The sequence below is a fragment of the Canis lupus genome, chromosome 5 (assembly GCF_048164855.1).
Source record: "Canis lupus baileyi chromosome 5, mCanLup2.hap1, whole genome shotgun sequence".
Taxonomy (NCBI): domain Eukaryota; kingdom Metazoa; phylum Chordata; class Mammalia; order Carnivora; family Canidae; genus Canis; species Canis lupus.
Window position 1 is genome coordinate 34,110,283 of NC_132842.1, and position 22,941 is coordinate 34,133,223.

Sequence of the window (22,941 nt, forward strand, 5' to 3'; positions counted from 1 at the left end):
AAAGGGTGGAGCAAAATTTACTTAAAATCATAAATATGGCTTCCTTTTAAACTTGTGTCTGAGGCAGGCTGGTTTTAAGGCTGGGCATGTGAGCTTTTGTGGCCCTTTCCCCGTCACCAGCTTCCGTTCTCGTCGTTGCTTTACCTGGATTGACTTGCCTGGATGAACCAGAAAGTGCCTTCTGAGGCCTACCCACCTCTCAAAACCTGGGACTGGCATGCCCGTAACAGCAGCCTCTTGACCCCTGGCACCTCGGGGCTGGGAGAGCTCGCCGGACCCACGACAGGTGTACAGGGTACTGATGCCTCTCAGACAAAGGTCACATAATCCACGTAGCATCGCAACAGCCATAACAGATAGGGACCGAGGTCTGCAGATCTTTACCAAACGTCTTTTATTACAATATAAAAATTAAAGGTATCGTTTACCAAAGAAAACAGTTTTCATCAAGACTCTGCTTTGTTCCAATAAACACTCCTTTGGCCTATAAACCCTGAAAAAACTAATGCTTGTTAATGAACATTATTACACTGTGTGCCTCCCTGAAATATTTTTCTTAATTATGTGGGCAAATCAATGTTTGGAGAAATAGGTGAGAATATGCAAGACTGTTAACAACTGTTGTTACGTGAGAGCGAAGAAAGCGGCAGAAAGCGGGTTTGGAATTGACACACTTGAAGAAGCACAAGCCTGAGGGTGGGGAGCTGCCCACGTGCCCACGCTGGCCCCAGGGGACGGCTGGGGGTCCCCTGGCCTCACTCCTGGAGGTCAGAAAACCCACATTCCAGAGGGAGAAACCCGCGTTTGGTGTCCAGTTATCCATCCTGAGAAGGTGACTGGCTCCAGGGCCCGGCCTCGCCGACCGCATTGGTGCCTTAGTGCTCTTTAGTAGTGCGACATAATCATCAGATGAATTTGTTTTCCTAGTACTTAAAGCTTTAAAGACTCTAAAAAGCAATATATTTAATTATTAATACAGTAATCCTTAGATAAGTGGTCATTTCAGTCATAAAACTGTGAGTTCCTTGTAAAAGTCCGACGATGACAGCGCCTAGTAATATTGTGCTATGATTTAAAAAGCAAACAAATGGTTTTAGGGGCACCTGGGTGGCTCAGTCGATGAAGCGTCTGACTTTTGACTTCGGCTCAGGTCGTGATCTCAGGGTCGCGATCTCAGATCCGTGAGGTCCAGCCCGGTGTCAGGCCCCACGCTGAGCAGGGAGTCTGCTTGGGATTCTCTCCCTCTCCCTCTGCCCCCACTTCTCTGTCCAAAAACAAAAGCAAAGCAACAACAACAACAATTAAAAAAAAAAAAAAACAGTTTTAGGGAAATAGAAATATATTCACAATGTTAGAGGTCACAAAAACCCACATTTCAAAATTATTAAATTCCGATTATCAGACTTAGCAAGACGCCACTGTACGGGCCAGTCATAGACGTAAGACTAAGTTTTTCAAATTGCGTCTCAAATTTCCCCTTTTTTAACAGAAACAGCATATTAGCATATTTCCCTTCATTTGTCACAAACTGTTTCTTGAATACCGGAGACATTGAAAACATTTTAATGATAGCCCAAAGTGATTGTGCATTCCGGTCCTCCTCCAGGAGAGCCCCAGAATTCATTATTGCTTTAATGACAGGCCTCTTGACTCCAGACGAGGAGGCTCGGCATTTTCCACGGTGTCTCGTCCACCGGGAGGTGGTCGCTGACAGGACAGATCAGCAGCCCGCGCCGCACGGAAACGCAGCACAAATGCAGCTGAGCACCTGCCCTCCGTGCCTCGGCGCTCCGCTGCCACTAACAATTACCAGGGACAGGAGCACCGGCGCGCTCACAGCAGGGACGCCTGACCCGAACGCGGCGGCTCATTTTGCACCGCACTCATTCAATACGGCCCTGCCCTGCAATTTCCCCTGCATTGTTATCTGCCGGCGTTTACACAGTCACACCTGCATTATGTCCCCAGTCGCCAGCATTAGCTGTTTGTCACATCTATTGATTGCACTCAAACTGCAATTTACATGGATCGCTTTCGACGGTCCTGAGAAAATCCCACCTGCCTCCGTCAGGATGGCCGCTGGCTGGTGGGGACCCGAGGCCATCGCTGGGAGTGCAGTGTAGACCAGCATGACCCAACGCAGGCCCGCGGTCATATCAGGGCGTCACCCAAGACGTGGCCTTCCCGTTTGCCGTGATAATAAGATGCAAGTGACGTGCGGGGAAGTAAGTGCCATGGATAACATCCTGTTCCCTGCGTGGGGACAGAGAACACAGTCGGGTCACAGAAGGACCCCTAGGGCAAGCCCCTGGTGCCCACGCCTTACGTAAACAGGTGCGTCTGAGCATCTGTGTCCCCGTCCTGCAGATGAGGGAACTGAGGCCCGTGGACAACTTGCCATATGCCCTGGTCCATGCAGATGCTCAGCAAAGCACAGGTCTGCGTGGCTCAGAGCACCTGCCGTCTTGCCCCGCACCCTGTCTCCCACAAACGGGCCTCTGCTCCGTGTGTCCGGGGCCTTTGCTCATTCCTGTTTGGCTGTAACATCCTTCCCCCGCCCCCCTCGTTTCTCTTGGAATGTTCCTGACTTAGCTCCTTTCTGCATCCTTCCCTCTTCAAAGCCTGCGGTTGCCTCTCCCATCCCTTCTCCACAAAGTATCCTTCAATGACACCTTGAGGTACAAAGAAGGCTCCTCACGGGGAGGCGTAGGCTAAGGATTGGGCACAGCGTCGGCACCGCCCCGGGCCCCGCTCTGCTTGGGTTCACGCTCGGCAGCCCGGCCTGCAGGGGAGAGGAAGACCCAGGGTCACCACGCTGGTGTGAGAGGCCGGCCACCAGCGCCGTGTCAGGGTAGTGCCATGACGTCACGGGGGCCTGCACCGCCGCGCACCGTGCATGTGACTCACCCAGGCCAGCCACTGGTCCAAGTGGGCAACGGGTGTCACTCTGTTGGCTGTGGTCTGGACGCAGCTGTCAGCCCTGGCCCCGACTATCCAGGCTGCAGTACCGTCCGCAGATGATCTATATCCTCGCATCTGCACAAGCTTCCCAGCGTTCGAATAACGTTCACAAATCCTGCCTCCCGATCTAGGCTTCGAAGGCTTTGGAGAAAACGCGCTTCCCCTGGTGCACCAGGGAGCCCGGGCCGCAGGCTCACACCCCCCAGGATTGCCACCGACCCCCCGAGGACTTCCCGCAAAGTGGGATTCCCCAAAGTCATGGTTTGGGCTGCAAGTATAAGAATAGGAAGGAGGAAGCCTGGGGGCGGACCCCTGGGGGGCAGCCTCCGCTGGGAAGACCAGGGTGCCCGTTGGTGGGGTTGTAGGCCGGTGGGGAGAGCCAGGGTTCTCAGAGGTAGCGGAGGCTTCACTGCGGGGAGGGTCTCATGAGCTCACCTCTTTCACTTTGGTGTCATCAATGTGTCTGTCCCCCCCCCCATGGGACACCTTCACCCGCCCTCTGTGTCCGCGCCTCCGGCTCGCGGTGGCCGCAGTCGTTTCCACCCTAGCGAGCGTGGGGAGGAGTGCCCTCCTGGCCGCCCTGGGAGCACTGAGGAGCTCTCTCCCCAGGCCGAGAGTCTCTGTGAATATGAGAATAGTGGGGCGACTCTGGGAATTCAGACACTCAACCAGCCGGGGTGCGTCTTGCGTTGACAGATGACGGCCAAGCTGCCATCTGAGGACAGCGACGCTGTCACACGCTCTTTGCACAAACCTCTTCTAACCAAATTAGGTTCCTTGCTAATATGTCTGGTTACCTTTCCCGAGGACCATGTCTCTTCAGTGACAGGATCGTGTTAAGCGCTTTCCGCTCTGAGGGACCCCCCACAGCCCGCGAGCCCGTCTGCTGCTCAGGAGCAGGCTCGGGGGGACAAGGTGGGAGGAGGCCCCCGAGCCGAGGGTCCTCTCGGAGAGGTCGGGGCAGGTGCGTGCACTTTCCATTTGAGTTTCAAACCCTCTGAGGAACCCACATCCACATTCCTTCTAGTATTTCCCTGGCTCTGTCTTCTTTGCCTTGTCCAAAAGTTGGCAATTATCATACAAGCTTTTAAAAATCACCTCTGTGAAATGGTAGAAGATCCCGGTTGGGACCACCCCATTCCCCCAATTCCGGTTGTTGCGGGCAGACGAAGGGGAGAGACGCGGACACCAACCAGCTGGAGCTTCATCACGTCCGCGCAGCCCACGGCTCAGATGATGGGAGCATCCAGGAAACCGTGGGAGGAAGTGAAGTGTTCAGTCTTTAAACATCCGGGTAGAGAACAAACATAAATCCATCCATCAGCCTACCCCATTCTCACGACAGAAATGTATTCCTGACGTGCTTTCATCCTGCCTTTCAATTTATTACACTGATTAACACCCCAAACCATTAATTCCATCTGTGTTCCCTTCTCTTCCTTTCTTCGTGCTGTCACATGGCACTCTGGGGATGCGACATTGTTCCTTCTGAAAACCACGGGTTCCAGGAGAAGATTTGGAACACAAATGCATATATATGTTAAGTGTTTGAACTGTATTGGTTTAAGGGTATGTCTAGGATGGGGTATGCATTAGTAAAGGTTTTAAATAATGGTAGCTCTTTATGAATAAAATGTTAGGGTTTCACACTTCAAAACCTGGCAACCAAGGGCCTTTTAAGTGTAAGTGCGGGTAACTGGATCTATCCACAGTGTTGTGGAGGAGGAGTATTTCAGTCATGGTTTCTCGTACCCTACACAAATATTTGGTAGTAAAATGCCGCACTTTGCTCTACCGAGAGATGGATGGCTCCATCACCTGTGCTGCGTGATCCATGGGGCCCCGAGACGTGCGGGGTCGACACGGGGGCAGGCCGTCTTCTCATGGGCCCTGCTTATCCCAAAGACCATCTTGATTTGCATTGGTTTTGCTGGTTGTTGGGGAGTCACTGGTTCAAAGGCGGGAAGACAGCAGCAAACACAGTCAGGGACGTTGGCAGGCCAGAGTGTCCTCCTTTCACCGGCATTTTCCAAGTCGTGCTCCTTTAAACGTTAAGACGAACTCCAGTAAGTTCTAGCCTAAAGATGCGCTCTGGCGAATGTACGTTGGAGTTAAAACCTGTGGTGCTGACCCATGAAGAAAACTTTGCATTCCTGAATTATCTGACCCAAGAATGCGTGTGCGTGCGTGTGTACGTGCATGCACGCGTGCGTGTACCAGCAAGCGCATCCCATGGACGTCTGAGAAAGGGATCTCAGAAACCTGCTCTACACCACGTTCATTCAGGAAACTGATAAGAATGCATCTGGTGTTCTCTCGAACCGTAGACATGCTTAGGAGAAAGAAAAAGAACAAAGGGAAAATAATTCTAGTAATAACATCGTACAAAGAGCATCTCCACATTCAGGACTGTGTCCTGCACCTGGGGGCCTCCCAGTGCTCCCTCCGCGCCCTCGGGCAGAATGTGAATATGGATGCCTGTGTCGTAGCAGCTGTTGCCTTGATATATCATTTTCCGATACTTTCAGGTCTCATGTCTAAGTTCTTTGATGTGAGTTATTTAAATTTAAGAACAATGGGCGAAGATGAAAGAGTAAAAAAAAAAGGCGCTCTTGTGCTATTTCCCTGTTTGTGAAAAGTAATGATTTCATGCCGTCTGTGAGACCGTTGTGAGTCAGCAGACATACATATCTCCGGGGGGGGGGGGGGGACTTTGTTCTGCTGCTTTCCACCTAGAGGGCATAGCCTCCCCGGGGAGGGGGTACTGGCCAAAATTTGGATTCTAAAGAAGTCACAGTAGTTTCCGTGGTATTCTTAGCGGTTGGGGGAGCCCGAAAGAAACCGAGTTAACTATACTTTTAACTGACTAGAAATGTGTGGTGAACACTGATGAATCAGGAAGTGAAGTCCTTGTAAGTTGGCCAAGGAGTCTGGAAGAAAACTCCATCGGGGATGGCGATAAAGGGACTTGCGTTTTGGCCAGGAGGTACAATTCCTGGAACCATCCATCCCCGTGCACCCCTCAGGCTCCTCTTTGGCAGAAAGAGAAGGTCAGGCCAGTGGTGTGAGCCCCTGAGAGTTCTGATTTGTGTTGTTGCTGGAAGACGATGGAACATCCTAACCCAGACTTGGCTCTTCCTCCGTCTAGTAATGCAAGGGACGCGCCAACACTCAGAGCCTGCATAACCCCGGGGGGAAGATAAGGATGATACGGTCTTTCCTGCCCATGTCAGAGGCTCGTTCTGAGAAAGGAGGGTAAACGTGGAAGGCTCAAGAGTGATAAACACGTGTGCAGGACTCTGCAGGTGTGCCCAGGAATGGTGGACGTCACAGTGAGCATCGATGACCAGCTCCCCACTCGTACAGACGCACATGTCCACATCCAGGTGTTCACAGATACCTGTGGGTCTAGAGGCCCATCGTGATGGAGACATCCAGGTGCGGAGGTAAAGGTACAGGCGTAGGTACAGGTAGGAGTTATCTCGGGGTTCTATGTGACCCTACATATTTATAAATCACACACACGTTAACACTGAAGCTCGGAGTCACTATTTGACAGAGTGTCACATATCTCAGAGTCGGCTTGTACAAGTCCCCAGAATGCACCAGCCTCCGAATCTAGAATGAAAACTGGTAGAGCAATGCGGTAAAGGTCACGGGCCGGCCAGCTCGGATGACCCAGGTGTGAGTCCGCCATCTGAGCCTCGCCACTTTGGGCAAGTCGCTGTGTTCTCTGAGCCCCCTCCTCCCTGCGTGTAGGAGGAACTCAGCTTCAGGTCCGCGCTCTCCGAGTCGAGTCTTCGGGAACATCAAAGTCGGTGCAGCGCCGCAGGCCATCAATCTTGAGCAAATGGCCGCCACCATCAGGACTCCCGCGGGGCCACTTCTGCACTGGCTCAGGGTGCTCCACAGTGAGTGACAGAGGCCGCGCCCCTCGTGCTTCGTCTGGTGGGTGGAGAGGCACACGGGGAGACGGGGCAGACAAAACAAGAGGTAGCGGCGCAGCTAGAGTCCCAGCAAGGGCGAGGAGGGAAGGCAGGGGGGCCGCCCAGCCGCTGCGGGAGCCACCTGCCCGGCACAGACGGGGAGGCTGGGCCTGCGGAGCCCCTACTACCATCCCATGGCCGGCCCCCGGCCTGCAGCCCCGTCTGCCCTGGGAGCCTCCTGCCTGGGTCTTCGTTCTGTGGAAGGGCAGGGAGCGGCTCAGACGGGCAAAGCCATGCATCAGTGACGGCTCCTGATGGGCATAGGGTGACGTTGGCTCCTGCTCCTCTTCCAACTTCTGCTTGTCCCTTTAGGCTGTCGAAGCCTCCTGGGAAACAGACAAAAGGCAGAGCAAAGGATGGCAGGTTGTGGACATCGCTCACTTGACGCCACCCTTGAGTTAAAAATATTAGTAATCACGAACCTTTTCGAAGCCCGCCCTCCTACGAGGGACAGACTTTTTTTTTTCTTTTCTGGGGCTCATGCGCTGTGCATTATTGTGTGCAAAATAAATACGGAAAGTAGGACATTTCTAGGCTAAAGCCGTGTTTGCGGAAACTACACCAAAATAAATAAGGAAATAAACGGGAACCTCAGGAAAGGCCAAGATTGGCCAAGATTTTTTATCTTGACCAACGTTTAAATCTGGATCCACACGAAGGGTTAAAATCCAAGTTTTTGTTTTGATTTTGGTTCTGTGCCCCACACCCCCCACACACACCCCCGAAGTCGGAAGCAACACGTAAGCACAAGCAGCTGTATTCTCTGCTTTTCGAACCCACGCTTCAAAACAGTAGGAGTCAATGCACCCGCGTGTCTCGGGCGCAGCATCTATGCCTCCTACAAGGCTGGGGGTGTGAACCAGGCCGGCACTGGGTGCAAGCAGCCTTGAGGGTGACTGTGCATCTGTTTGCAGGGCTCCCCTAAAGTGCCCTCCCTGGGTTTCTGGGCTCGGGAACCAGTTCTAAGTGGGGCAACCTCGTGTGAGCGTGGAGGAGGTGCAGGGAGCCAGGAGCCCGAGCGTCCCACCCCTGCGTCTCCGCGTGCGGTGCCTGCTCTCAACTATCTCTTGTGCCACAGACAGTAGGTGGGCGCGTCATGCCCTCGTCCAGCATCTGAGACCAGTTGCGGGCGGCTTTCCTTAGCTGCGCTGCTGGAGGAAGGCAGCACGTGCGTCTCCATAGCAGCCTGAAATGGGCCAGACGGGGAAGGCGCCTTCTCTCTGAGGCCCACCTGTGACACGCGCTCAGTCTCCCCAACGCATTTCCCGGATTCACGCACCGAACAATGACACGTACCGAGTAATTAACCTGCGGGTGAAGCCACGCGGCGGATGCCGCTGTGACGCCCCTTTCGCAGGTGGGGAAACTGAGGCACTGTGTACTCACCCAAAGTCAGAGCAGGGGACCAAAGACTTGAAATCGCACGTCCTGTTCTCTCTCTCACCAGTGAAAAATGAGTTCTGACCCCTCAGCTCAGCACGTAACACACGTGAACCTCCTGATTATTTCCCACATTCCCTAAGGGGTTATTTTTTTCTTATAAAAGAAAATCATCAAGACATTTCTAGGTCCGTCAAGAGCTTGGAAACAGTAGGGATAAGGTAGTCAATAGCATACAGATACTTGTGTGCTATCTCCACATCAACATACGACAATAACGCTGGCTAACGACTCCGCGGGTGGATTTTTTTTTCCCAAATCATTACTATTACAATTAATAGCTTATTGGACCTGAAGGCAAAAAGGCAGTAATGATGCCTCGATTATTTTTCTTCTTATAGCTCGTGTTAGATTTTTAGTGTTCCATAAGTACAGTCTTGAAACAATAGGATAGCCCTGAAAAAAATATTGTTGAAAACTATTTCAATTTGCAATCCACCTCCTGGTTAAATATGACTTTTCTTTCATCTGAATGTTTTATTTGGCATTAAACCCATCAGATGAAAGCCCTTTCTCTGTGCATTTCATTGTTACCTCCATAAAGCAACCCATTAAAATCCCTCTCCTTAAAAACCAGACTCCGATCCCAACACCTCTGTCTTTATGCAATTTCTGCCTTTTGCAAAGGGAACAGCCAAGGGGTAGGAAGGGGAAAGCAAAACAAAACAAACAAGCAAACAGACAAACGTGCCTTCTCTGGAAAAAAAAAGAAAAAAGAAAAGAAAAAAAAAAAAAAAACCCCGAATACCCCTAAGAGGCTGTCTTCCGGGGGAATTGCAAATCTTAGTCCCCTCCTCCGGGGGAGGTGAGGTCTCCAGCATTTCTTGGAGAGATATTTCCCCCCTGGCACAAGGAGCATTATAATGAATTAACTAGTTAAAAACTGTTGGGCTGGAGAGAGAGCCGCTGCATCTTGCCGGGTGTGCGGGGTCGGGCGCTGTCCTGCGGTCTGAGGCCGGGAGCCTGCAGCCCCGGGGCTGAGCCCTCCTGCAAGCGGCCCCCTCGGGCTGCTCCCCGATGAGCTGGCTCTGCGTGCTGTTCCCTCCCTCCCGAGCAGTCTCCTTCCCTTTCAACCGGGTCCTGGGCAGCTCCATCCGTCCAAATGGGAGCTGAGTTTGCAAGCTGACAGAGGATGCAAAGGGCTGGTGGTGCTGATGTCAGAGCCAGAAGACAGTTGTGATTGGACCTAATTAGACTTTGCAGCAGCAAATAGACAAGCTCCCTGCGTGATTGGCTTCAAAGTGGCTGGTGCCAAACAACTAGCAGAGGTGCCAAAGTAGAAGCCCTGCGTCTGGAGCCCAGATCAAGAGAGGCCGCCCGGAAGAGGAGGAGAGCCGGGGAGGGAGCGCCCACGGCGCCCGGCGCACCTTTCCTTCCCAGCGCGTCCTGTTGTCCTGCCGCGGAGCGCGGAGCTGCTGGCCGGCGGTGGGCTCTCAGCCCAGCCCCAGCCGGTGACAGAGAACAATTAGGGGGAAGGAGGCGGGAGCGAGCGAGGAGGGCTCCGTCCTAAAAAGTGAGCCCCGCCGCCTGGTTTGCAGAAGCGGGGAGCGGCGGCGGTGCAGGAGCAGGAAAGGTGAGCTGCTGGGAGGCAGGATCCCCTCCCGCGCCCGTGCGGAGCCCCAGCCATGGCATCCGTCCTGGGGACCAGCAGAGGGTCCGGAGGGCTGAGCGGCCAACTCAGATGCAAGTCTAAGAGGCGGCGGCGGCGGCGGTCGAAGAGGAAAGGTAAGGACCTGGCTTTCTGTGCTGCCTCCACTAACTGCACTCTTCTCCGCCTTGCTCGGGTCGTGCCCCCCCTTCAGCAGCTTCGGTGCGGGTGCTGGGGGGTGTCCATTCGAAGCAGAGCGCGCTGGAGTCCCGATCCCTTTGTAAAGGGCCGGGGGCTTCTGCGAGCTCAGAGGGGACGGCGCGCAGCGGACAGACAGCCGCGGGCTCAGCCCAGCCGGGCTGCGAGCGGCCGGGAAGCAGGGCAGGGACCAAGGATGGGGCAGCCGTGCCCTGGAGTGCAGCACGGTCCCCTCCCTGGTCCCCTCCCTGGCTCGCGCTCCGCAGTCCAGCTCTGCCTCTGACCCTCTCCGAGGCGACATTAGCACGCGGTGCCAAAGGAAACACTCACTTAAGCCAGCAGCCCCAGAAACAGGGACAGGACCCGGTGCCAGCGCCTCCATCCAAATTGTCTCGGAGGAAGGAGTGGGCACAGCCCCGGCCGTCACGTTTCCAAACTGGCCCACAGTTCCTACTTAGTCTGGTTGGTACCCGTTGTTCCATAAACACCAGGACCCGCGGGAAGCACGGGCTGGTCCCGGGGGGGGGGGGGGAGAGGATGAGCAGAAATTAAAATCTGGAAAGAGACATAGGGACCGCGGCTCGTTGGCGGCAAAGCCCTGCAAAGCAGAAAGGGAGGAAAAGCAGCCGGGTGACAGGTTGCCGCTGACTCCCTGTCGCGTCCGTGCCCGTCCCCGATATTCCGGGGACCGCTGCCCCAAACTTAGTGCGTTCCATCAGCAGCCCGGGGCTTCCCGCGGGGAGCCCAGGGGAAATGCCCTGAAATGCCATCGGAGCCTGCACGCAGTCCACGGGGCGAGCTCCGAGCTGCCGGCGCCGCTCGCTTTCTTTCCCGGAGAGGAACTTGTTATCAGCAGCTCCCCGTGATGAGTCCACCGGAGAAAGTTCGGCTCTTATTATTATTTGAGATGTGCTGATTAATAAAACAATAATAATAATAATAACAGAGTGAATACAGAGCCTTGCAGAACAGTGGGGCAGACACCAGACAGGACCCAATCTCTCAGATTTTCCAGTTTTCTGCGGCAGGGCGCATTGTCGGCTACGGTGGCGGTGGCTCGCCCTGCCTGGAGATCACTGTATTTGCAGGGCCTGCCCTAAGTTTCTGACACATGGCTCTCCCCGCTGCTCTCAGACACCCCCGGCTCCTTCCAGTAACAGAAATGAGCGAGGCGGTTTGGAGAGGCGTGGGCCGACGTCCAAGGTCCCCGCTGACGGCTTTGTGTCAGGACCGCAGGGAGCAGGGGTGGCCGACACCGTGCCCCCCAGAGGGCTCCCAACCGGGGGGACCCGGAGATTCTGGTGTAACTCAGAGCTGCTGCTCAGTCTGTTACCTGAAAAACCTCATCCTGACACGGATCTGTGGGTGCCTTCCAAAACAATGCCAGCTGAAAGTGGCAATAAAGGGGGGGGGAGGCACAGAATTTAATTAATAATGAATATAACTTTTAAAAGAAGAGAAAAGGAAACACTGCCTTGTAAATCGTAAGTGGTCGTGTTTCCCAAGACCTCCCTTTAGTCTATTTTGAATATTTAGTAATATTTTCCCTTTATGTTGAATATTGAGTAATATTTCCCTTTAGTCTATTTTGAATATTAAAATGTTGGACTATGGACTCCTGTTTCACCATAAAACAGCGTTCCACAGAAATAAAATGCAAGCTGACGGACGCTGGTGCCTTTCTCCAAATTCATTTTTCTTACCTTTAAATGTCAGTCGTGCTGGCTTAGAAAACATCCAATTTTGGAAAAAAAAAATAAGGAATCTGAACGAAGACTTCCTTTGCTATAAACTTACTGACAACAAATCAGAGTGAAATTTCTAGATGAGATGTTTGTATGCCTTGGTTATTTGGAATAGACCAAGTCCCCTCATTTCCACACCCCAAAACTGAGGAGGGGAAGGGCTCGCGGGCACGCGTGTGCTAATTCCAATGCCTCAGAGATGCACGGGTGGGGGTGAAGCCTCCTGCGCACCTGCTACCTGGGTCGGAGAGTCAAGTCGAACTGCTAAATACTTCTTAGGGAAAAGTTAGTAATATAAATGTGAGTGAGCCGATGAAAAGAAAGCATAGCGACCGTGGGGCACGTCAGACCGTGATTTGCACTTGCTGGGAATAGGTCAGTGGATGTGCAATTCCTAATTATTACAGATCCTTGTTTTTCTCTTGTACCAAGAAAAATGGTGGATTTAAATCATGCTCTAACGGTCATGGGTCTCGACAACAGCCATGGGATGGGATGGCTTCGGCTCTGAAGCCCAACCAGTTATGAAAACTCTATTTGTCACGATTTAGAATCCATGTGTGTATGGATGGTTGTTAAGGAATTTGGAGAAGGCTCCGTGGGCACTAACGGGGGCTCTTCTCATACGGGAATAAGTAAATTAGGATAAATGTTGCCCCGATCTGCCAGCGGAACGCATTTTTCCACCTATTCTAATCAACGAGGGTGATTTTTTTGGCTCCACCATAACTTTTAGCTCCCGGGCTGTGCAAAGCTGTCCATATTCTGTGTGCAAACTCCAAACACGGCTTTGATATGATCTTGTTGTTTTGTTTTGTTTCACTTATTATTGTCAACATACTCTATGGGTTTTGAAATAAAAAAAAAACTGTAGCTACAGTTTAAGTGTGGGATTGATCCAGGGCTCTCATTGCTCTTAGGTGTGATCCAGGGCCTCAGAAATAAAATATTTTCCTGTGCTCAGTATTTTATAGTCCCGATAGCACACGGGGGAGAGGATATATCTTTAAGAATCCAGAAAAAATGTGAAAACTGAAAAAACTTAGTCCCAAGTATTAACTTGGGGGGACCTGCATTTGTTCCCCAGATAAACTTTAAAGGAGATGCTCAGAGGAAAAACCCACGCACCCACCCATGTGTTCCCACTCTCTCATCAGGACCCAGGATGATGCATTTCTGCACTTCCTCTCTCCGTTACTTTTCAGTCGGGACTTTATCTTAAAATTATTTACGAATGATTTACATTTTCTATACCAGGGAAACAGTGTCAAAATTTGAGTTTCGAGTAGGAGAAAAATAGGCAGCTAAGAAAAAAAAGGGAAAAAAAAAAAGACAACAGCAGTGTAAAGGACGAGGAAGCCGTGTAATTTCTCCACATGTGACGATACAGGATGCTCACACGCCGGGTCACACGTGGGAGACGTATCAGCTCCGTGTCAGGAGATACCGGCAGCGCTTAGTAGTTTGTAGAGTCTGTTTATCTGCTAAGTACCCACGGAGCTCGCTGCTTGGGGGGTTCCGGGAGGCAGCCCTTTATCCGGTGGCTCCGCGTGGAATCCTACGAGGTGATTGTGCACGACCAAGTGTGCGTTAGGTGCTTAGGGCGGCGTCTCTTGTGCGAGACAGGAACTTGGATGCGTGAATATTGTCAAGGATCTGTCTTGTGGCCCAAAATAATGAAGGTTAAAGGTTTAAGGTTATTTGGGATTTAGTGCCCACTCGGCCAGGTGGAATAAGAGGCAGGGACTGATGGAAACGGTAGGATCTATGAAGATAGATCACTTCAGATTCGATCAGGTAATCTCTCCACCATCGGCTGCATTCCGGGCAACGTGTCCAAGGGATTTCACAGGCACATTTTTAATCATTGAAGTAGTAGCTGCGTTCTGTTGTGTTTGCGTGCAGTTCTCTCTTCCGTGGGTGTGCTTGTCCTACAGGAAGCTCTGCACCAGCATGAAATGCATTTTGTAAATAAAATATCTTGAGTGTTGGACTGTGAGCTCCTACAACGTATCAAAGTGACTCAAGTTTGTGGAAATTTTTTTAAAAGCTTGGTTTTTTTTGTTTGTTTGTTTGTTTGTTTTTTGTTTTGTTTTTTTTTTTTTTTGATGCAAACCTATTTGGAGATGGATCAGGACGCTGGTTCCCAGAGGTAGACAGGAGGACAGGGTTCTGAGCCGGGGCCACAGTCACCAGACACAGAAGGGGAAGGAACTTGAGAAAACTCTGTGAAATGCTCTATAAACAATCATTTGTTAAATCGGCAAATTGGATTCGGTCATCAGCACATGACCTTTCTTTTTCTTTTTCTTTTTTTCTTTTTTTTTTTTTTTAAGGCATTCTGCAGCAAGATAAGCTAACAGTTGAGATCTAGCTATTGTTGCAAGGTGATGGGTTATCGAGAGTTTCAGGAGATCGGAGGTGAATTTTGGAAACGGCCACACAGGGTGTTGCTCTGTAGAGGTCAGGCGAGGGATCCCGGCCGGAGCAGGAGCGCGGGCTGCTTGCCGCGTGTTGTGAAATGCGGATAAAAAGTTGGCAAAAGGAGCAGAGTAAGTGCAGCAGATGGACGACAGACGCAGGCTTGTGGAGAAACGGGATTCCATGAAAAATTAATGAAATAGAAAGAGTGTGTCAAGGATGAGGTGGGCAGGCTGTGGGGCTCTTCCTCCCCGGCGGGCGCCCAGGTGCCGGGAGCGAGCCTCACCCCGGCCGTGGGGACGCGGCGCAGTGCCACCGCCACGCGTCCCCGTGAGCCCGCCCGCCCGCTGCTGACAGCTCCCGAGGAACGACTGGATGTCGTGATAAAACTAAATTGATTAAACCGTTCGCCATCATCTAATTGTGTCGGGCTTCCTGCCCCCCTCCCCTTTCTCTCTTTAAAATTTGTGTTAGTACCTCTGGTTTCTGGTGACCCGTGTCACAAGCAGTAATTTGAGATTGCTTCGAGGGCATTAGATATGATGAGTGAACTTGAATTTAGAATGAAAATGTGACATTCGTGTATCCGTATCTAAATAGGGGTGATCCAGCGATTGCCGAAGCGCTGTCCCAGAAGAGCATTATGTAAGGAAATACAGAATGAGGAAATTGTATTTTTCTTGTTGGAGGCATGGAAAGATAACTCAGGCTCCAAAAGCATTCGGTGTCCAATTTAAAAACCACATATGTGCTTGTGGTTGTGCCTGTGTGCGCCTGCATGCACAGTGCAGACAGTTGAAACCTTTGAGCATTCTCTATGTCTGCCTGCCTCTTTTTCCAAAATGCTGGAGAATGAATGTTGGTGTTTTCGTGACATGAGCAATTCTAAGCAATTCGTAAGAACAAAAATAATTATACTACTCTGCTCTTCGTCATTTAAATATGTTGTTTCTAAATAGATGCTGCATTGACTAATTGGGCTCTTAATTACCAGCAAAGAAGATTTCTAAAAGGATAGATTTCCACGTAGTAAAAGCAAGATTTTAGAAGCACTTCTTAGAGCCATTTCTAAACTTTAAAAAAAAAAAAAGGCGAAGGCCAAGCGAAATATGAAAAGCACGATGTCCTTCACAAAATATTTCAACTATTGAGTGATAGCGCTAACCATGCAGCTCTGAATTACGCGGAAAAACAGCCCAGCAGTGCCCCGTCTGAATTCACATTGTTAAGTATCTGTAAATAGAGTGAACCTGAATTAACCCCATCTCTTCAATTAAAATGTTTTTCCTCCCACTGAAATACCGAAGTATATGCCGTTAAATCGTCCGCTAGGCAAAGAGAATTGTTTCCTCCTAGCCGTTAATATACTGCGATTCACTTAAGAACGCACCACTATCCAATAAAGGGACGTTACTTTCAGAAAGAGGAGAGCATTTGTTCAATTCCTGACCACGTGTAAATCTGATACGCTCCGTGAGGCTTTAGGAAACGGGAAGGAAGGCACTTCTAGAAATTTGTGAGAGACTCCTGCCCCTGCATGGGCCTAACACATGCTCCCTCCGTCATTAAACTCACATTGATCTGTTTATTTTATTTCTAAAGAGAGGGGTGCAGAGGCCATTGCGCCTGGTTTTTGACCGGCTCCGTCTCGGGAAGGCCCTGGCGCACGCAGCTCTTACAGCCCCCGTCCCCTCTGCACAGTGAGGAGTGGGTGAGCTTCCCAGGAACCACATCAAACTATCACAACCTACAAATGGATAGATTTGCTCCTTAAGAGATCTATAATTTTCCCAAAAGTAAGCCTGATCCCTTGCAAAGACAGAAGGTGTTGTTTTTGTTTTTGTTTTCTGAAGAGTGATAAATTTTTTGGGGGGGAAAAAAACCTTAATCTGAATGTCTGGGTCTTCTCCATACCCTGTGGGCATTTACTCATCTTTTATTCTACTTACAGATATTGCATATGAAGGGCAGCAAAAAAACAAGTTGATTTCATTATTTTATTGATGAGAAATGAATACAATTAGTATCTGGTTTCTGTAAGAGAGCGGCTAGTGAACGTCCTCTTTGCATTACGAGCACACACACACACACACACACACAGAATTACTATTACCTGTTTCAAATCATAAAAATCATCAATAGTTAACGTTACCTTTTAAATCTCACAAAATAGCCAACAGGTAACATCAATTTTATATTTATGCTGAGGAGGGGACTTTAAGATTAAGAAATAGTGTCCAGAAAAAAAAAAAAAAAGAAAAAAAAAAAGAAATAGTATCCGGGAAAGGGGCCATTTAGATAAAGAAAAGTAGCGTTTATGTTTAGGATGGAAGGGACCTATGACATAAACTCTCAGTTGGCTCCCAGATTCTAAGATGGTCTCTCTTGACTCTCTAAGAGGTGAGGCGGTGAACGCTCCTCCTGTGCTGTGTCCACTTGAAATGCAGGAGCGAAGGTGGCTCGGCCAAGCATCCAGTGCAAGGACGGCCCGAGTGGCCGCGTGTGCAGCCGCTAATCCCGCTCCAACGTGACGATTCCCAGGAGCTGGCCTCCAGCCGAAAGGCACAGCTCTGTCTCCACTCCCAGGAGGATCAAAATCTCTGAGGGATTAGGGAGCGAAGTCCAGCAGTGTAGACAAAAGGTGGACAGGACAGTTATTATTTCTAGGGTAAGCACCTGCTCACTTAGCCGGAGTCTGCTTGCATTCATCCCACTGAGCGTGTTTGTCACAGCGCCCACGGAGAACTTATTTATGAAAGAGATTGAGGTTTCTATCTGGTGCTGTTGCTTCACCATTTGGTCAAAAAAAAAATGAAACAGAGATTACTCAGAATTTATTAGTAAACACTTTTTTCTGGAGTCTCTACTATGCAGAAGTGAATCTTACACCTGAGTGATGATAGCCCCATACTTCTAGGTGATTTGCACATAATAGGAAGTGTTCTTTTAAATACCTTGACCAGGATGTGCTTAGGAGAATTTTATAGATTTAATTAATCTTTGCTGCTCCATTTGTTTCGGATGAAACCCCTGACTCTTGTTTCCCACAGCCGAGAGATAGAAGACGGCCTCGTCGTTTTGCAGTGTCTGACACCGTGTCTCAAATACGTCTTTCTAGATGTGGCCTTAAAACAGGGTGGAGGGGACCCGGCTCTCTGAAACCGGACCTGTGACTCGTTGAAAATGCAAACCCGAGCGGAGCCCCCTTTTAAGCTTAAAAACAATAAAAAGTGGGGGAGCTACTGTTCCTGAGAGGTAGGACCCGGGAATCATAATAAACCAGCTCAGAGCATATGCCTGGGACCCCAGCAATTGATTAAAAAACAGATTTTATCAGTCTGAGTCCGTCGGAAGTACCCAGATTCCCTCTCGTTAAAATTAATGCAGTATTTCCTAAAAGTTTAATTGCTTTTGGAAAAGTGCAATTTAATAAACATGACAGAAACGTCAGCAAAATAGATTCTGACCTCCTCTGCACCCCAAGTCTGGCTGGGTTCACTCAACCCTGGCGGTAACAGATGCTCCACTTGCGTTAGGCTCGGGGCTGTGAAAGCATCGTGTCCTTAAAGGAAACTCGCTCTCTCTCTGTCTCTCTCTCTCTCACCCGGACCGTGTGGGGCCCGAGAGCCGAGGCAGCAAACGTGCAGGAGCTCAGGAGGTCTGACATGTCTGATGTGCATCCTTCAAACAAAAGAAGACTTCTCTAAATTTGGGTGTGCAGAGAAAGAATATTTAAAAAAAAAAAAAAAAACCCTTCTACTGTTCCTTGGGTGGATAAAAACACAGAGGGCCAAATTCGACCACTGACATAAAGGTACATTTACGTGTGCCTCAGCCTCCCTACTAACACTGGAGGCGAAAGTTTTTAAGGGACAACCCAGATTCCAGCAGAATCACAACAGGAAGTGACTTTTTCACTCCAAACATATGGTTCAAGGATATGTTTTGTTTTGTTTTTTTATTCAAATGACTCGATGCTGCTCATTTTCCTCCTAAAGAAAAAAATAAATTTGGACGAGAAATCATTGCTATACTCCCAAGGAAAAATCCTAGGATAATCAGCAGCTTGTAAAAAAAAACCCAAGGCAGCAGAGTGGGGGTCCCCTTGCTTTGCCGGCCCATGAAAGACACAGTACTGGGGGCAGACACGGCGCCCTGGGCAGGTGGCCTTGCCGTGTGCTAAACGTGTGCTCGGTCCTCACATCCATGCTCCGTCAGCATCTGCAGACGGGCGTCTGTTGGGTTCTGATTGAAACTCAGGGAAATGTTCACTTACCAAGCATTTAGGATGATCCTTATTTTAGATCTAACAAATTTGAGGGTTCATATAATTTTATGTAATCACCTGAATTTTTTCGTCCAATTTGTAAGGGAAGTTAAATTATGATTTGGGCTTTTGTGTGTAGATAATGGATAGAACTCAAGTCATTTAAAAAATTGCACTTGTGTGTTTTTGGTAGATTCCTCATACATGGAAGCCATATGTAGAGATGGCTGAGACTGGATTTAAAACACAGCTGACCCTCGAACAATGCGGGTTTGAACCCCAAGGGCCCACCCATGCACAGGTTTTTTTCCCATAAATACAGGGCTGTCCTGTAAGTTTATTTTCTCTTCCTTATGATTTTCCTAACGACGTTTTCTTTTGTTTAGCTTGCTTTATTGCGCAAATATAGTATTCAATACATACAACGTACACGCTGCGTTACGTTATCAATAAGGCTTCCTGTCAACAGCAGGCCTTAGTAGTTAGATTGGGGGGGGGGGCTCAGACGTCATACGCGGATTTTCAGCCACACAGGGGTTGGCGCCTGTACCCCGATGTTACTCACGGGTCCACTACACACATAAGCATTTGTCAAAACGAGGGATAGATATCGAAATATTAAAAGATTATCTGACTCTGAAACAGCAAATATAATATATACGCACATTTTTTAGACGGGCATTTATAAAATCGTGTACAGAAAACAAAAATCCTGAGTAAACTTCTGAGAGCACAGACTCCTTGAGAGAGAGCGTAAAAAAATGCCGTTGGTTGACGACCATGCTTTCTGGTCCTGAGGTCAACGCTCGTTTATTGTAAAGTTCCAAAATATTGTCTCACATCACAAAACAAGAGGGAAACATAAACCACGTGGTTGCACGAGATCTCAATGACCAGAGAATGACAGAGACAGGAAGACGGAGGGACAATAACCTCTTTCCCTTCCTTCCTCTGCTCCCATCAGAGCGCACCTTCCTACATTTTCTCTTCTGTACCTTCTGAAACAGAAAGGGCCCTTCACATAAAAGTGCTCTGCTTGCAGGTTTGCCCTCAACATTTTATGTCTATTTAGACAACGGCTGTATCTGATGGAAGGACCATGTCTTCATTATGGGCAAAGAGCTACGAACTAAAAACACACACCAAAAAATCAGTTGGCATGGTCCTCGTCTCTGGGATTATGTTGTATTTGGGGATACACACATACCAACATGAAATAAAAAATACAGAATAAAAATAGAATAAAAGCACAGAATAAAAATACACCATCGAGACCCTAACGCACTATTAGGTTCTATGGGAAATTTTTTTTCAATGCAAAATATTATTGTATTCTTTACAAAATTGTTGGATTCCTATTATATTTCTTGTATTACATCAAGTGAAACTCCTGTGTGAAAAGTAACTCATTAAAATATAAACCCCTCCAGGTTTGAAGGGTTTTATTTCCCCACAATGTCAAAACGTAATAGCTACTCAATTAAAACCCACTGAGAAAATGGATTTTTGTTTTTGAAATAAGAATTGCTTAGAGAAATAATCAAGACAGGATAGTAGGAAGGAACATTTTCTAAGGGGATTGTATACAGACCGTATGAGCTGTACCAGTTTACATAAAGGAACAAACCATGGGCGACAGCAGGTGGGGTAATGCTCCAAAGCCATCCCCGGGAGGATGACGTGGAATTACCTGCTGGTGTGAGTGGCAGGCATCATTCTGTGTGTGTAGTGACTTTGGGCGTGGGGGCCTCGATGAGCTGTGTTCCCATAAATCAGGACAGTGGCTATCTCATTGTACACCATCAATAAACGGTTGCCGTAGAATCAATTATTAGATTTAGATTGCAACTTTGTAAAGGCTGCTGTCTGGCTTACTTTGAAGTTGTTGCTATGTAAATCTGAATTTATTCGCGCAGCAAACATTTATGGGACACCTTTATAAGTCGGCCACCATGGTAAATGGCAGGGATTAAGCGGTAACAAAAGCTGTGAAGATGTCCTAAAAGAGTCAGGAAGCACATCTCACTTGGCTCTGGCGTCTTTGTAGTCCACACGGAAGAAATAGCTTACAAAACCCCCTTCCAGAGAGCTCGGGAGGCACATCTGTATCGTTTGTCAACCCAGCTACACCGATGATTGGTGTGTTTGTGGGTTATTTGTGTGGATGGGGTGACATGAAACCCTGAGGCCCATACAAACTCCAAAGATGCTTCTCGGGGAGCAGGCTCCCAGAGCGGGGTGTCCCGTGGCCCTGACTCTTCAGCAGCCTCTCTCCTGTGCCTCTAGCTTGCACACCAGGCCACACCTCCTGCCTCGAGGGTGCATGTCTGTCCCTGACTCTCCCAAACCTGTAACTGGTGCCAAGCTCCTCCTATAGAGGTGCAGGCACTGCTCAAGAACTCAGCCACCATCTTGCTACTTGGCTCACAAAAGTCCAGCTCTGTCCTCCTTGCTAAGGGCACACATTGTGTGTGTCTGTGTAATGCAAAAGTCCAGCACCAAGGCTAAGAAACAAAGCAAACGTGGCATCTAACTCATGATGCAGCTTGGCTCTCTTTGTGACAAGGATGGCAGGTCTTTGCCTGGAGGTCTTGCAAAGTAGGACATAGATCTCATCCGAATAGTCCTAGAAGCTGTTCCCACTGCCGTGTCCACTCAATACTGTGGACACAGACCATGTCCTGAAGAAGAGAGGGCCCCTGAATCTGTCCCCCGCTCGCCTCTGTGCAGATGGCTTGATTCTTGGTCTTTCTTGACTCTCACCTATTAGAGACCTCTGGAGTTATCTCTGTCCCTCTGTCTCTGTTCCTGTCTCAACCTTGTTCACGAAGCAGGATGTGTGCGGAACCCATGCCCACGCTGGAGCCCTGGAAGAGAAAAGTCATCCGTGCGTCCTACTTACTTGTCTGCTGACGTCGGCGGCAGTGATGCTGGCTGCAGTCATTAGGTCTAGATGTTTATCTATCATGAGACTTGGGAACATTTCCAAACTCAAACATCAGGGCAACAATAAGAGTGGGAATTGATAAAATTGAAGCCAGCAGAAAGCTGACATTAGCATCCACACTTCTCCACCAGGAAACCGTCTGATCCTTAATCCAGGTGGTTAAGGAAATCCGTAAGTCCAGCTGCCCTTGACTCCTTTGGACTTTTCTTCTTTGAGTGTTTAGGCCGAGCTGATCTGTTTCCCTAAATAGCCTTGACTCGTTTCTTTCCACTCTAAAATGTTACTGCTTATATTGAAGTTCTTATCACTAGTATCAAAATCCTCTCCATCCAAAAATATTTAAGTTTCACACAGGAATGCAGAGACATCACCAACACTTACATGCATGTGTGTGTACGTATATATGTACTCACACAGTGTCATATTTAGGTGACCTATAAATAAAGTTCTAAGATAAAATTTAGAATAGGAAGAGCTGTAGATCCTGAGGGTTTCAGTGGGGTGAAGCGTCTGCCTTCAGCTCAGGTCATGGTCTCAGGGTCCTGGGACCAAGGCCCGAGTTGGGCTCCCCGCTCAGCAGGGAGTCTGCTCCTCTTGTTCTCTCTGCCCCTCTTCCTGCTTGTGCTTTCTCCCTTTCTCAAATAAATAAATAAAATAAATAAAATCTTTTTTTTAAAGAAACTTTAGAATAGGAAGGGTACTCATTAGTCAAAATAACTATACAAAAACATGTAAATCCCAGCGTATGAGTGCGCTAGAGCTGCTGTAATGAAGCACCACGGATGGAGCAGCTTCAACAAAGTTCACTGCCTCACGTCCTGGAGGCTGGAGCCCGCGGTCCGGGCGGGCGGGGCAGGTGTCCCCGAGGCCTCCGCCCTGGGTGTGCGGATGCCGTCCCCTCCCCGTGTCCCCACACGGTCATCCCTCTGCACATGTCTGTGTCCTCATCTCCTCTTCCTATGAGGACCCCAGTCAACCTGGATCAGGGTCCATCCTAGTGACCACATCTTACCTTAGTCACCTCTCTAAAGACCCCGTCCCCAGATGCAGGCTCATTCTGAGATCCTCGGGGTTAGGAGTCTATCACATGGATTTCAGGCACATAATCCAGCCCATAACAGACAGAAAAGCACAATTCTATTCACTTTCAGAGATATTTTCTGAAAACTAAGGGTTCTATGGGTTTTCAGAGCCCCCTCTCCAGAAACACCACGTCTGCCTCTGTGCGGGCCAGAGAATCCATGCGTTCCGTGTCATGACCGTCATATCTCCAGCATGTGAACCATGATATCTCCAGTGGATGATCTACACTCGTATAGTTGGGCTAAAAGAGATTTGATTAAATAGCATCCAGACTGTTTTTCTCCAGGATTTGCCATGAGTGTTGT

The 22,941-nt window shown here is 49.2% G+C and overlaps 1 protein-coding gene and 1 long non-coding RNA gene across 3 annotated transcripts in view; one reads left to right on the plus strand and one right to left on the minus strand.

Moving 5' to 3' along the window:
- Positions 1 to 371: 371 nt before the first annotated feature.
- On the minus strand, positions 372 to 2,394 carry LOC140632938 (uncharacterized). Its single transcript, XR_012030587.1, has 2 exons — positions 2,059 to 2,394; positions 372 to 1,264 (listed from the first exon to the last, which is right to left on the minus strand). It is a non-coding gene; the product is annotated as an uncharacterized lncRNA (long non-coding RNA).
- Positions 2,395 to 9,496: 7,102 nt separating this feature from the next.
- ADARB2 (adenosine deaminase RNA specific B2 (inactive)) overlaps positions 9,497 to 22,941 on the plus strand; it is a 338,143-nt gene continuing 324,698 nt past the window's right edge. The window contains exon 1 of one of the 2 annotated variants that reach the window (XM_072825953.1): positions 9,497 to 10,112. In XM_072825953.1, the coding sequence (XP_072682054.1) occupies positions 10,013 to 10,112 (100 nt within the window). In that variant the 5' untranslated portion in view covers positions 9,497 to 10,012. The remainder of the gene's footprint in view (positions 10,113 to 22,941) is intronic. The other variant, XM_072825952.1, reaches the window with a different exon arrangement.